This window comes from Pleurodeles waltl, chromosome 9 (assembly GCF_031143425.1).
Source record: "Pleurodeles waltl isolate 20211129_DDA chromosome 9, aPleWal1.hap1.20221129, whole genome shotgun sequence".
Taxonomy (NCBI): Eukaryota; Metazoa; Chordata; class Amphibia; order Caudata; family Salamandridae; genus Pleurodeles; species Pleurodeles waltl.
The window spans coordinates 695,529,870-695,543,514 of record NC_090448.1 but is presented as its reverse complement, the minus strand read 5'-3'; the positions used below and the strand labels follow the sequence as shown (position 1 = coordinate 695,543,514).

The 13,645-nt window shown below is 43.2% G+C and overlaps 1 protein-coding gene across 10 annotated transcripts in view; it reads left to right on the top strand.

Annotated features, from left to right (window-relative positions):
• The window catches only part of FBXO46 (F-box protein 46), a 91,149-nt gene extending 82,066 nt beyond the window's left edge, over positions 1–9,083 (top strand). For all 10 annotated transcript variants that reach the window (XM_069207801.1, XM_069207804.1, XM_069207803.1 and 7 more), the window contains one exon: positions 6,804–9,083. In XM_069207801.1, coding sequence (XP_069063902.1) covers positions 6,918–8,840 — 1,923 coding nt within the window. In that variant the 5' untranslated portion in view covers positions 6,804–6,917 and the 3' untranslated portion in view covers positions 8,841–9,083. The remainder of the gene's footprint in view (positions 1–6,803) is intronic.
• The last annotated feature ends 4,562 nt before the right edge of the window (positions 9,084–13,645 follow it).

The window sequence follows — 13,645 nt, the reverse complement described above, 5'->3', positions numbered from 1 at the left end:
GGCTGGACAATGATTTAGTGCTGCTGCTAGCCAATCAACAAGGATCCTTGGACTGGTTGGACCATGCTTACCCTGAGAGTCCAGTGCAGAAGGGCTACTTAGCCCAGTTACTCTGAATCCTATTGTAATTTAGGCTGCAGGACATCAGGAGTATAAGACCTCAACAACCACAGTTCGATCAAGTAAAACCTACTTGCCCCATGGCCCTCTACAACATTGTCCAAAACTTCTTTCAAAGTCAGGGGTGTGCTGAAACAAGGAATGCTGCTGCATAGTTTGAACCTGCACCACTTCATGAGCCGGTGCCTTTCCACTGCATACCTACACATCTAAGCAAGCCCTAAAAAAACGAATTAAATAATATCTTTGCAAAGCAAGATTAATACACAATGCATAAAAAAAGTCTCTAATACTTATACAGACAGAAGATCACAGTTCGCCGTAAAGTGCATATTATAAAATGCCATGGAAATAAATACTTTAACAATTGTTGTATAAATACATTTTGACCATTAAAATTATTTTAGTTAATAGTCCATTATGTATGACTCAGCTTTTCACTGAACTTGGATAAAAACTTTACAAGTCCAATGTTCAAGTGGGTGTTGACAGGATTCAGCACTGCCAAAATGGCCTGTCTGTATGTCCGCATGTTAAGAATATTCAAAGCTCTGAGCAAGAGCTCTCTGTACAGTGCTAGGCACAAACATACTACATGGTAGTATGACACAACCACGCATGCCTTAAAAACGTGGTCAGAACCACAATCTCGTCTTTTCCACGCATGCCTTTACGAGTTTCGTTGTAAAAGCATTGTTAATAAAGGCATATGTGATAAAGGCATGCATGGTTGTCATACAACCTCCCTCTCCCCTTTAACCTTAAAAAAAAAAAAAAAAAAAAAAGTACCTCAATCTCCCCACTTACCTCACCGCATCCTCTCCCAATCCTTCCTCCTCTCCTCCCGCCCTTCTTTAAACGCTGCTAAAAAAAAATAAACTACTCCGCCCTTCACCCTAAGCTCTAACAAAAAAACTACCCGAAAGCCTTTAATCCACCCCACCCCTAAAAACGACCCCCTACCCTGCCCCAGACCCATTTACCTCAGCGTGTCCTCACCCAATCCACTAGACTGCTTGCTGCCTTTTTCTCTGCCTTAACCACGCATATGCGTAGTTTGGCACATGCGTGCTTAAGGCAGAGAAAAAAGCAGTTGTTCCAGCATGCGTCGTTCTGCTTGCGTGGGAAACGTCCGTGTTTTTTACAACGTGTTGTTTAGGACGTTTCCCATACTACATGCATAAGGGCTTCATTTCCAGTTATGCAGAGCCTCAGGTAAAGTCTATAGGCCAAGTGAGCCACTTGGGCAAAAGGTCCAAAGTTGGAAAGACCTCAAATCAGTAATGCATACTTTGAATAAGTAGTGCTCGAACGCCTGGTGACCTTTTGCACTGTATGTGTTTATCACCATCCAGGCATGCATTTGCTGTGCTAAAATGCTCTTATACTCTAGCTTGATGATCTAATGAGTGCTGATGGAAACACGTTTTTAAACACTTCCTGAGCCACCTGCACAGATCCCTTGCCTGGAGGACATATAAGGTCATTTCCAGGAACTGAAGGTGCAATGAGTAGGCCTAGCATCCTGGAGAATCTTAACTGGCAGGAAATCAAAACCAGCCAGAGCAAGAGACTCTTAGTTTACGGCACAGAGAAATAAAAACTCTAGGTGCAATTGTGTTGGGGAGCCCATCCTTGGAAAGTGAAAAAAAGACTTGTTTATTTTGGCCACCAAACCATTCAAGAGGCCTGCATCCTTTGCTATCAGGATTTCACTCTTGTATGTTATTGATTGCAGTAGATTTGCCTTTATGACCTGAAAGATTGGATCTAGGCTGGAGCCCCATAAATGTTTAGAGGCAGTTGTAAAAGCGTATTGTAGGGCCTGCCTTTATTTCTGATTGATTCTTTTTTCCTTGTCAGGTTACCTGTAGCATCAACTAAAACTCCTAAATACTTATACTCCTTTACTTTATCAAGGCTCTTGTTTCTCCAGTGGCTGGCCCTTTTGTTTTCGTTGACCCTCTTACATTTGATTCACTTTATACATTTTACCTAATATTTTCCTCTAATTTATAAATTAGTTGCTGGTGGCCAACATCTGCATACAAGAGGTTGGGTAGTAACTTTCCTCCTATTTTTGGCAGGTGTGAATTGACCAGATCCAACGCCAATGTGAGATCGGATTTAGAAAGGTTAAATAGCAAGGGGGCCAAGACCCAGCCTTGTTCGAGCCCAGCTATTGTATTGACCTTCCTGGTTACATAATTACCATCACCTCATTTTATCCTTATCCAGGTATTGGAGTGTAGGAATTCTGTTGCCCCTAGCAGTTTCTCTGTAATAGCTCATGTTTGCTGCCTTAAAGTCAACAAAGCAAATGTAAAGTTGTGTCTATGTAGGATCAGCGTGAGCCAGGAACATGGCGAGAACCAGCAAGTTTGAGATACAGCCTTGTGTTAGTTGAAATCCTGTCCGATTCATAGGAATTAACTCTGTCTTTTGCTCTGAATTTGAGGTATTCAATAGCAAAGCCGCAAAATATCTAAAAGTGAAATCGGACGCTAATTAGTTGGGGAATGCCTCTTTTCTCGCTTAAATGAGATGTATTATTGAACCCCTCCAAGAATCTGGGACTTCTTCCCTCTGAAGGACTTCAGTAAAGAGGGTGGCTAATATCTCTACCCATAAGTGGGGTAACTTTTTAAAGACTGCTTGAGAAATCCCATTAGGACCCGGGGCATGGTCATCTCATGAGTATTCAATAAGTCTTTGCAATTGTCTGCTAATTGCTTCTGACTTAAAGTGGATCAAATTCTGTCTCAGCCGGGCTCGACTTTGCTCCCTTCAGCTCTTTTTGCCCACTGCACATCCGCTCCTCAGCTTCCAGGTGAGTTGTTAAATACTTTATCCAATCTTTCTTACTAATGTTCGTGTTATTTGCCCTATGCAGTGCTTGTTTCTTCTGATTTACCATCTGCGAAAACTTTGCAGAACTCTCAAACCTGCTAGAATACACTACCTTCACCCAGTGTGCTTCAAAATTGGCCTTCTTATATAGCTAGGTCTAATTTTTAAACTTTTTCCGGCCCAGATTCCCAGTTACTATTAGTTCATTATTATGGGGGTCTGCTCGCAGTAAACAGAGATGCCAGTTTATCAGTATAATTATTTTCCCAGTTGCCAATTTGATTCCCTTTATTTGTATTTGAGACAAAAAATGCCTGGTAGGCATGCTTCATTTCACTAAAGCCTTTTTAAGTTTGTTGTATGCACATCTACCAATAGTACCTTGGAAATCTGGGGTACTGATATTGTTGCACATAAGATGACAGCCTGCAGGTGATGATCACTTTTGAATTGATGTTCAATTGTATATTTCAATATATAGACAAATTTGTAATCTAAGTATGAAACACACTCCTCAGAAGCCCTTGTCGAAGATGGAGGGATGTCGTCTGGAAACCTTCTATTTAGCATTCTGAATCCTCCTGTTGTGCAGAAAGTTAGAAAACTCCTCCCCAGCTTATCCGTCCAGAGCTTATCTGGCAGGACCTTAATAGGTTCTTGCCCCTGACAGCCTGCCTCATATTGATAGAGTTCCTTGTCTTGGCTACCAGCTACTACTGTTTAATCGTTCCATGCTAGACACCCGCACAACCTGGTACCCAAGTACAGTAGAGAGAGCTAAAGAGGGAAATGTGCAATACCGCTTACTCCGTTCCCTTTTATGTTGCTCACCTTTTTCAACATACTCCTGCAATAGCAGAGGAGTTAAGCACATGCCGAGGTTAAAGATTATGGAAATTGGGTTGGAGGATGGGAGGATGCTACCAAAGGCAAAAGGAAGGCCTTGTTTAAAAAAAAAAAAACTAAAAAAAAATACATACAAACAAGGAGGTAGCTCCTAATTACACTGTCAGAATCCCAATTTAAACAAGACACCTCCTGGCCTGATCATACAAGTGCAGGGAATTCCTATAGATGTTAACTGTAAAAAATAAAAAAGTGGGGGGAGGCGGTGCTCCATACTGGGAGAAGTTAAACTCCCGTTCTAAGATGACTTCCCAAAGCAAAGATAGTTACATTGATACTTTGTAGCAGTACAGGCATCCTGCCCTGGGGTTGGAGTTCATCACCTCCAGTTAACAGCAATCATAAGGTGCCAGACATCTTCAAGTTGCAGTTTCTTGTGTCATTTTAATGAATGCCAATTTCACAGGTGCCAGGATTGAGACCGAGACGGATTTTGAGTCTGGCAGCTGGGTGCTAGGTCACAAAGGTGGTGGATATCCTGTCTGCCATGTTGCAAGTGGCTTATATCCTGTAGCAATTGTAAAACAGTGGATGGGATATCTGTCATGTTTGTAACTGAATATCCTATCTGCCAAACCTGAAATCAGACACATAGGGCCTGATTACGACCTTGGCGGAGGGGATTACTTGTCACAAATGTGACAGATATCCGCCCTCTTAATTTCCAAGTTGAAGCAAAATAATTAGAATTTCAGGGGAGGAAGTTTATTATCCTGTTCCAATTTATTGTGCATTAGATGCTCTTGTGAGTCATTTGCCTCCTCCTTTTTGTTTTGTTTTGTTTTTTACTTCCCAAATTATGGGATTTCGGTCACCTGGCTTTCCCTGTTTTCCCACTGAGGTCTTTCTCTCCATTCTTGCATTTCTGCTGTAGAGAAAGTAGCATTTTGTTTGAGACCGCTATAGCTGCCTGTTGCAGACCGCATTGTAACCAATACTTTAGCATATACTTAGATTTGGCTTGAATTGTTTTTCTTGTCCATTTCACTCCCCTGCACCTTCTTCAGTGACTTTTCTCCTAGTTTGTTTGTGCCTTCCTTCGACCAGTTAGGTTTCACCTTGCTTTTTGATTGTTTTTTTTACTTCAGCACTCAATAGGAGAGCATGTCCTACTCCTTAATCTCTTCCCCGCCTGCTTTCCCTTCACCCCAACCTTTGATTACATTTCGTATCCCAACCCATGCTGCCTGTGTGTCTCTTTCCCTCTACCTGCACCGTCCACACCTCTAGATTCCAAGTTCTGCTGGTGCTTATTGTCTTCTGATCCTTATACATTTATTATCACGTGTTATCTTTTCGCATAGCTATTTGCTCAGCCTTCATATTGGGACAGTGACTTTCTTGATGACTATGACTTCACTGTAGAAATCAATATTCATATGCAGAGTGTCACCCAGAGTAGATTTGTATACTGATCCAAGGTTTGCTCCAAAAATACTATCCTTTTCCATTTTAATAACACCATAGAATAGCCATTAGTGTTTCATTCTCTAAGTATCCTCCCATGTATTACATTAACTATCAAAAAGCCTACAAAGTACCAATAGTTGTTTGTATTGGCTTCAAAATCCATGGGCAATGCAGTCACAAAGTAGTTGCACAATGGATCTTTTAGTGATTTTTTTTTTTTTTTTATCCCATTTATCTGCAAACAAAACCTTTTTGATGAATGCTAACTCAGTGTAGCAGTTTATTTGAGATTCATTAGAATGCTGCACCTTAGTCATAGGTACGTACACACATCCAAGAATTTGTTTGATTCCACTTGCTTTTCACATCTGCTGCCATGAGGCTTGAAACACTGCTTGGCAATCATTGCACAGCATGTTAATCTAGAATAGCTTCATACAGCAAAATGAAAAAGTGACGTATCTGCAAGGCATTTGTTACTGGTTTGTCAGGTTTACATGATGCACTCTGGTAATGAGGAGCTATGATATTTTTCCCCCAGAGACTTAGGGGGTTATTACAACTTTTGAGGAGGTGTTAATCCGTCCCAAAAGTGACGGTAAAGTGTCGGATATACCACCAGCCGTATTACGAGTTCCATAGAATATAATGTTCCTAGTAACTTCTCTCATAATCGCTTGATGGTATGCATGATTATCCAAGTCTGTTGTACATTCAATTTGAAGTGACTTTTTTGTCCTCATTATACATCTGGTAATTGGCCATACTCTGCCCTGCTGAGTTGTGTAAGTGGTCTAACAGTATGCTTGAAAGGGGATGCTAGAGTAGGTATGAACGTCTGTGGGACTTACATATTGCTAGGTAGGATTAAAGGGAAATGTGCCAGCTTTATGGTGCTGACTTGGAATTAATGATTCTATATTGTTCCCTGCAGTACCATAAGAGACTAAACAAGATTTCAGATTTCTTCTGTCTAGCAGATCTGTTATTCAGCTTTAGTCCCGGCACATATGGCAGTTTTATCCATTGTGTCCAGTTGTATTCATTGGCATTCCACTATTGAGAATTAAATAAAGCATTGCCATTACATCTCAGTTATGGCCTCTGGCAATGTCTCTCCTTCCATTTCAGAGAGGGTCAGCATGGGGGATCTTACCTTCGATCTCATAAGAATTGAGGGTGAGGTGATCCAGAGGCTCCAATCTTCCTCACTCCCAAGATAGGGGTCAGCTACTCTGCAGGCAAAATCATGGTGAAAAGGATGCACAACACAACTCTGCCTATCCTGCCACAAACCCTTTATGCCTGCAACGCAATTCACATACTGCTCTGGATGTACACCTGTATTGTGGGCAGTCACAAAGGCATTTGCAAAAGATCAGGGTCAGATATGTAATTAGTCACTGTTATTATCAAATTACTTACAACCACCAATCGATTTGTGTACCTCAAATAATCTTCAGTTCTTTCTGTGTACTGATGACACTAATCCTACAATTATTTTCCCTTTTTTGTAGGTGCATCACATTCTCTAGTACCAGCAATTCAGAGGATCCAAAAACTCCACTACCAAGTCATGATTTAAAGAAAATTCAAATAACTGCTCTTGCCTTCTGTGCAATGTGCCGGTGATGGATCAAAAGAAATTGTCACACATCCAACTGTGGTGCCCCAGACCCTTTGGCACCTACTCACAGAATAAGCAAAGCATTGAGAACCGGAGCCAAATTAAGAAACCGTCCTGCAAGCCCAAGGCAGAAGAAGTGGAAGAAGGAGCATATTCTGAAAACACTCCCCCTGTCCTTGCAGCAGTACCCCCTCTTCAAAACCAGGTGGAGGAGGGGCGGGTTCTGCTGGACACATGGTATGTCATCAAGCCTGGGAACACCAAAGAAAAGGTAGCCTTTTTTGTGGCTCACCAGTGTAGTGTAGGAGGGCGAGCCAGTGCTGTAAAAGTGAAAGGCAAATGGGGCAATGACAGTTCCAAAGCCAAGCGGAGGCGGCGATCTCATGATCCGAACAGCAGAGGAGGAGACTGTTTGTGTCTGTCTGCAAGATCACCCTGCTGCTCCTCAACACCGGAATCCAGCAGTTCGAATGATGATACTGATTTGCTTTCCGTAGCAGATATGGTGGCCCTGGTGGAGCAGCGAACTGCTCTGGCTCTCCAGAACTATTCCCGCCCTTGTGAAGGGAACCCTTACGCTGGCAAGCCTAGGTCAGTGTCCATGGTATTTGCCTCCAATGAGGAGGAAAACCATGATGACTGTAGAACTTTTGATAGCAACAGGGTGGCAGAGGCTGTGGCATACTTAGAGTCACAGGAGCGAGGTGGAGGTGTTAAAATTGACAATGGCTTGTCTAAGGAATCAGGACTGGGTACGTACGAGTGCATGACCAGTTCCCAGCATAGCCATGGAGAGGTGAGAATATCATTTCGTATTTCAAGCAGGGATGCCAGAGCCACCTCTGAGGGCAGCCCCAACTATATGTTCAAGAGATGTGGGGGCAATGGCACAAAGTCAAATGACAAAATCACATGTGACTTATACCAGTTGGTCAGCCCATCCCGTGATACACTTACCAACAATATGGAATTCCTGCTGCCCAGTAGTGGGGATATAGCTAACAGCTTTGAGGGTGGGAGCAATGAGCCTTTAAATATGGAGATGACTGATGAAGTGGAAGAAGCCTCAGAGAAACAGGAAACTGCACCCGGTTTCTCAGCAGAACAGCATTCAGACCCAATGTGTCAAGATTGCATGGCTAGCTTCCATGTAGATGTGGTTGTCACTGGTGTTGTGGATCAGTGTGTCTTTTTTGGCAAAGACAGTACGAAAAACATGAAGGAAGAGACTGTGTGTCTGACAGTCGGCTCGACTCCAGCAGAGGCATTGTATGCCACCTGTACCGACCCACCACCAGGGCAGCTGTTCTTCTTTCAAACTCCAAAGCTAGAGGATGGCCAGAATGTGGGAAACTCCCTAATGGATTCTCAGAACAACAACAGTCTTGGCTGCGAGCATTTGGATGTAGGTGCCGCTAGTAGCACACAGCAGGACACGTCTGATACTTCTCTGTGCCGGCTCTACCGGCATGTCTCTCATGACTTCTTGGAAATCCGTTTCAAGATCCAGCGGCTTCTGGAGCCACGGCAGTACATGCTTCTGCTGCCTGACCACATCATGGTAAAAATTTTCAGTTACCTTCCAACCCAGTCTCTCGCTGCCTTAAAGTGCAGTTGTCACTATTTCAAATGCATCATCGAGTCATACAGTATCCATGCTACAGACTCCAAGTGGAACCGCGACCCCCTGTATCGGGATGACCCTTGCAAGCAATGCAAGAAGATATATGAAAAGGGGGATGTATCACTGTGCCGGTGGCACCCCAAACCTTATCATCATGACTTGCCTTATGGACGTTCTTACTGGATGTGCTGCCATCAGACTGACAAAGACACACTTGGGTGCCGAGTAGGGCTTCATGACAACAACTGGGTGCAGCCATATGACATATTAAGGGACAGAGTGAAGAGGGAGGATGGGAGGTGAGAGTGCTCCAAAGACAATAATGGGAACCCTATTCTTGATCATCCACTACTTGTGTGAGTGTGTGCATGAGCACCAGCTTCCTAAATGGGAGAATTTAACTCCGCTTGTTTTGCATAGATTTTGGATGCTGTCCTAAGTAATACATTTCTTTGAGTGTGAAGTAAAATTACATACTGCAGATCTTGTATTTGTTTAAAGACTGCTTCCTCCAGATTCGGACAGTAAAAAGGATTATGTAGAGTGGCACAGTGTAATGCTGCAACTTGCAAAGCAAGAACTATGTTGTGTTAAAAGGGGGCGCATAGGGCTAAAACAGAGACAGCAATCCTGCCCTTTATCTCCACCATCTACCAAATGGCAGTGCTCAGGAAGATTAATTTGCAACTCTGCAGCAAAAGGACCTAAAACGTATTTCTAAGGGCTGTGTTGTCTCTTCTTCTCCCACTTGAGTTTCCAGGCTTCCTCCCGCAGCCATAGGAATGTTTGCAATACACTCCTCCTGTCTTGAAGAGTAATCTCACCTCCCCCTAGTGCGCATGAAAATCTGAGGGGCTTCCTGAATGGAACCCACAGGCCCTTCACTCTAGTTCACTCACATTTTGTCCATTTAGGTGTTAAACAGATCATTCAAAAGCATACATGCGCGGAAATGTTAGCGCTAGGACCAGGTTACCTTGCAGCAATGGTAAGTTTGTGGAAGGAGCCACTTAGCTGTCTGCCAGAACGAACATGAAAAGGTCTGGTCACAACTACTGATGCCCAAAAATATGGAAATGCTGCCATCACCGCTCTACTTGCTAATTCCTGACTGGTGGTAGTCCGTTATCCGAAAGAAGAGTGCTCTTGGTGTGCCCTTCCATTTTAAGGACCTTGCGCCAAGGGACAGGTCTAGGCATTGAGATACATTCTGGCACAGTGGTCTACCAACTTCTTAACTTTTAATGCTGCCCCTAACCCCCACCCGGGGAAAACCAATTTCTCTCCCCCCACACACACACAAAATATTTCACAATTCCATTTAATTTACAATGTTTAAATATGTCTAGACATTAAAAATGCAAGGCAGTACATGATTGCCAAACATACTATTCTAGTCAGCTAGACCAGAACTAACCCCGATTCGAAGGCCCCTTCTCTAGCCTGAAGCTGGGCCAAATATCCAAAAACAACATACCAGATGCTCACAGTTGGGTACTCTGGGCAGGAGACAAAACTGTACACAGTGTAGTAGATATTTCCACCCAGCACTTTCCAACCTGCTTCACTACAACCAAAGAGAAGTGCCTCTGTGTATTTCAGTGACAAGACGATTCATGAATAGAGAATTCACTTATTTGAGTACATATCTTTTTAAGGTCAAATGCTATGGCCTCTTTACCCAATTATCTCTTTTTCATAAAGTGAAAACCTTAGATATGTATTTTGGCCTTCTTTGGTAATGTTCAGTATCATTACCTTCCTCTAACTATAGGCATTTTTGTATTTATTGTAATAATTACTAATTGTCCTGCAATGTGTGCTACTGCCTTGGAGTAGCCTATTTACTCTCGCCAGTAATACAATTCCTGTGCTTCAGGTTTTGCCACTGTTTCATGGTGGCCACCTGAACTGCAAACAATAAATTATTTACTTAATTATTTTCTGATGGATACCCCTAACTGCAGATTTCTCACCCAAGGAATATTCCCCAGGCATCAGACTGGATCTGGAAACTTTCAAGTAGTACTCCTACACGCTGGGAGGTGGTGCCACATATGTGCGCTACCCATGCTCACTGAACACAGTTCCTTTCTTTCTGTACTTTCAGATACGCATCTAGAGCTTCCACTTTGACCTATTTTCCATCTAAAAATGTACCAGTGTGCAAGGGAATGTCCCCCACCTAAGACAACAGGGTTCAAACCATGTAGGATCTTACGCAAACAAATGACTCTGACAGACCCTCACAAAGTGTGACTTTGCTGCCTACGGTTAGAATAGGACTAGAAGGCCTGTGCTGACTGCTCCTAGATGAATCTGAAGGCCATAGGAGCCCGCAAGGCCAAACCTTACATCACCAGATATGAGAAGACTTTATGCCACAACTGGTTAAGTTTGAAAGTAATGGCCTGTTCTTCAAGCCTTTCATGTGACAGCTCATTACGGTTGAAGTTTTCAGATCAGTTCAAGAAAAGTATAGGTTTTAGTGGGACTCACTACTCTTGGACTCCATTCATGGTGAAAGGGCATCATTTTGACTCCTGATCTCCATTGGAGCCAATTCAGAGGCTAGTCCAGGTGCACCCCGGGTCCATCAACGATGGGCAGGAAGTAGAGTCCTTCAGAGAGGTCATGTTTCACATTTTTGGCACTTTACTGGTTCCCTCTGGCTTGTCTTTGTGCACCATGGATCCGCAGTGGCCTCCAGTCGGACTTCTACCGACAAATCTGCCCTCTCCACCTTCTTGAAATTACATTGGGTTCAGCACTTGCTCCGGTGCCAACTTCAGTTCTGGAGACACCTCTACACCAGTTCTCTTTACTTTAATGCTAGTGACGACTCTGCCAATGGGCTTGCAGCTCATTGTGCTATCCAGTTCCAAGCACAGTCAACCACAAATAAGATTTCACCCTGCTCCGACTGATATACAGACAATGAGCAATCCCTCTGATTCTAACACTTGTCCCTAACTACACAGTAGGACCCAAACTCTGACAATCTTTTCGGTACTGGCTCAGACTGTGACAGTTAGGCTGTGGGATATAATCATACCCTTCATCATGATTAGGAAAACTGATATGAACTCAAAGTCCCGGTGGTCTGGCTACTTCGCCAAATACTGCCCTTGTGTCTCCCCCTGAGCCTGCTATGAAGGAAAGCACCTCCTTCGCAGTTGTTATGCAAATGGTGGCAGAAGTCTTAGACCCACACCTTCCCACTTCAGAGGTCAAAACAATGTTTTAACTAAGGCACTACAGGCAGGTCAGGCCTTGGCAAAGCCTCTACCGCCATTTAATGAGGCCTTTACGGACCCCTTCTGTGCACTTGGACAAAACCATGTTCAGCTCCACCTGTTAACAGGCATTTGCTTGTTGCCATCGTCCTGCACCAGGTGACCCAGCCTTCCTTTCACAGTGTCGGATAACAGACTTTGGTGCTGGCATCCACCAATTTGTTTGTGAGTGAAAATAGATAGAGATGTTTGGCAAGCAAGTTTTTCCTCCATCAGCATTAGTGAGCGGTCATTGAACACCAGCTGTCACCTATGCTTCCCTATGGGACATGGTTGCACAAGTTTTACCGTCTGAGGACAACCTTTGGGCGTCCCTTACTCAAGCTGTTTAGGATGGTTGTGATGCTGCAAAATAGATCTCATGTTCTGATTTGTCAAGCAATGGCCACCAGTGTGGCAGTAAAGTGCCACACCTGGATTAAATCCATGGACTTCTCTTGGGAAATACAAGTATCCCTGATGGATATTCCATTTGGCGGCTCTCTCGTCTTTGCTGAAATAAGCCGCTTCAGCCCTGGAATAGTTGAAAGAGAATAAGTCCACAGTACATTCCTGGGGGCTTTCTGCTCCACTGGACAATTTCCCCAACAGTTTTTCTATCTATGTGACTCGATTCAGGGTTTTCAGGTTTAGTCACACCAGACCCCTCCACCAGGTCAGGATGTCTTGTCAGCCCTTTCATGGCCGATACCGTTGCCCTTAAGGGCCTCTGAACCCATCCTGCATCAGCAAACATAAAAACTCTTTAGTGTGTACTTGGTGGTATATTCCTTGGAGATACCCTTGAGAAAGGGTATAGAAAGTGGTGTGCTGCTACTGAAGTGAAGTGGTGAGATCCTGGTTTAGAAAGTAATGTGAATTGTTAATTTGCACCTTGCTTGTGCAGTCAGCATGAGTAGGGTATACACCTACTGTGTGAATATACAGAAACACTGGTTTTAATGTGAGAAATGTGTGTGGGATAGTCTGTTACTATTTGTTACTATCTCAAATCATGCAAACTGAAGTCTAAAAGTAGGCCTGGAAGTATACAAAATGTCCAAATGTGTACACAGGTGTGGTGCTTTAACTTCTTATGGTTTCTGATGGTTACAGAAAGTGAGAGATGAGAATGTAGTCTAAATATGACGTGGCTCGTCATTGCTTCTGAACACATTTCTGAAATAAAAAAAGCAGATGAGCACAGAGTTAAAGGTGGAAAGTATGTGTTATAGAAAGTTGGCCTGGTTTGGAGTTGGATGTTAAGCAGCTACAACATAATTGCATCTAAAGGCCTCTTTAGTTTTCTCTTTCATCCTGAAAAAGTAATTTGGGTTGAATCCCAGTGGAACTCTTTTGAGACATCCTTCAAAAAGCATGCAGAATATGGGCTACTGCTGCTCGAGTGGTGGGTTAGAAAGTGGAGTGAACAGCTAATTTGCACCATATTTGTGCAGTGATCTTGAGTAAAGTATACAAATACTATGCCTGAAGATGTAGAAGCAGTGCTCTTATTCCTCCAAAGTATATAGGATAATCTGTTATAGTCTCAAAAAAACCCATGTGAACTAAAGTTTCAAAGTAGGCCTGAAAGTACACAAATTATATAATGTGTACACAGCTGCAGTCCTTTAACTGTTTATGATTTGTGTGATGGTTACACTAGGTGAGAGAAGCGAATGCAGTCTAAAAATGAAGTCTCTTGTCCCTGCGTCCAAACACAGGTATATGAAACCTCATATTCAAACAGACCAGAAGAGCACAAAGATGAAGGTGGAAAGCAAGCGTTGTACAGCATTAACATAGTTTGCAGTTGAGTGTCGGGCAGCTGCA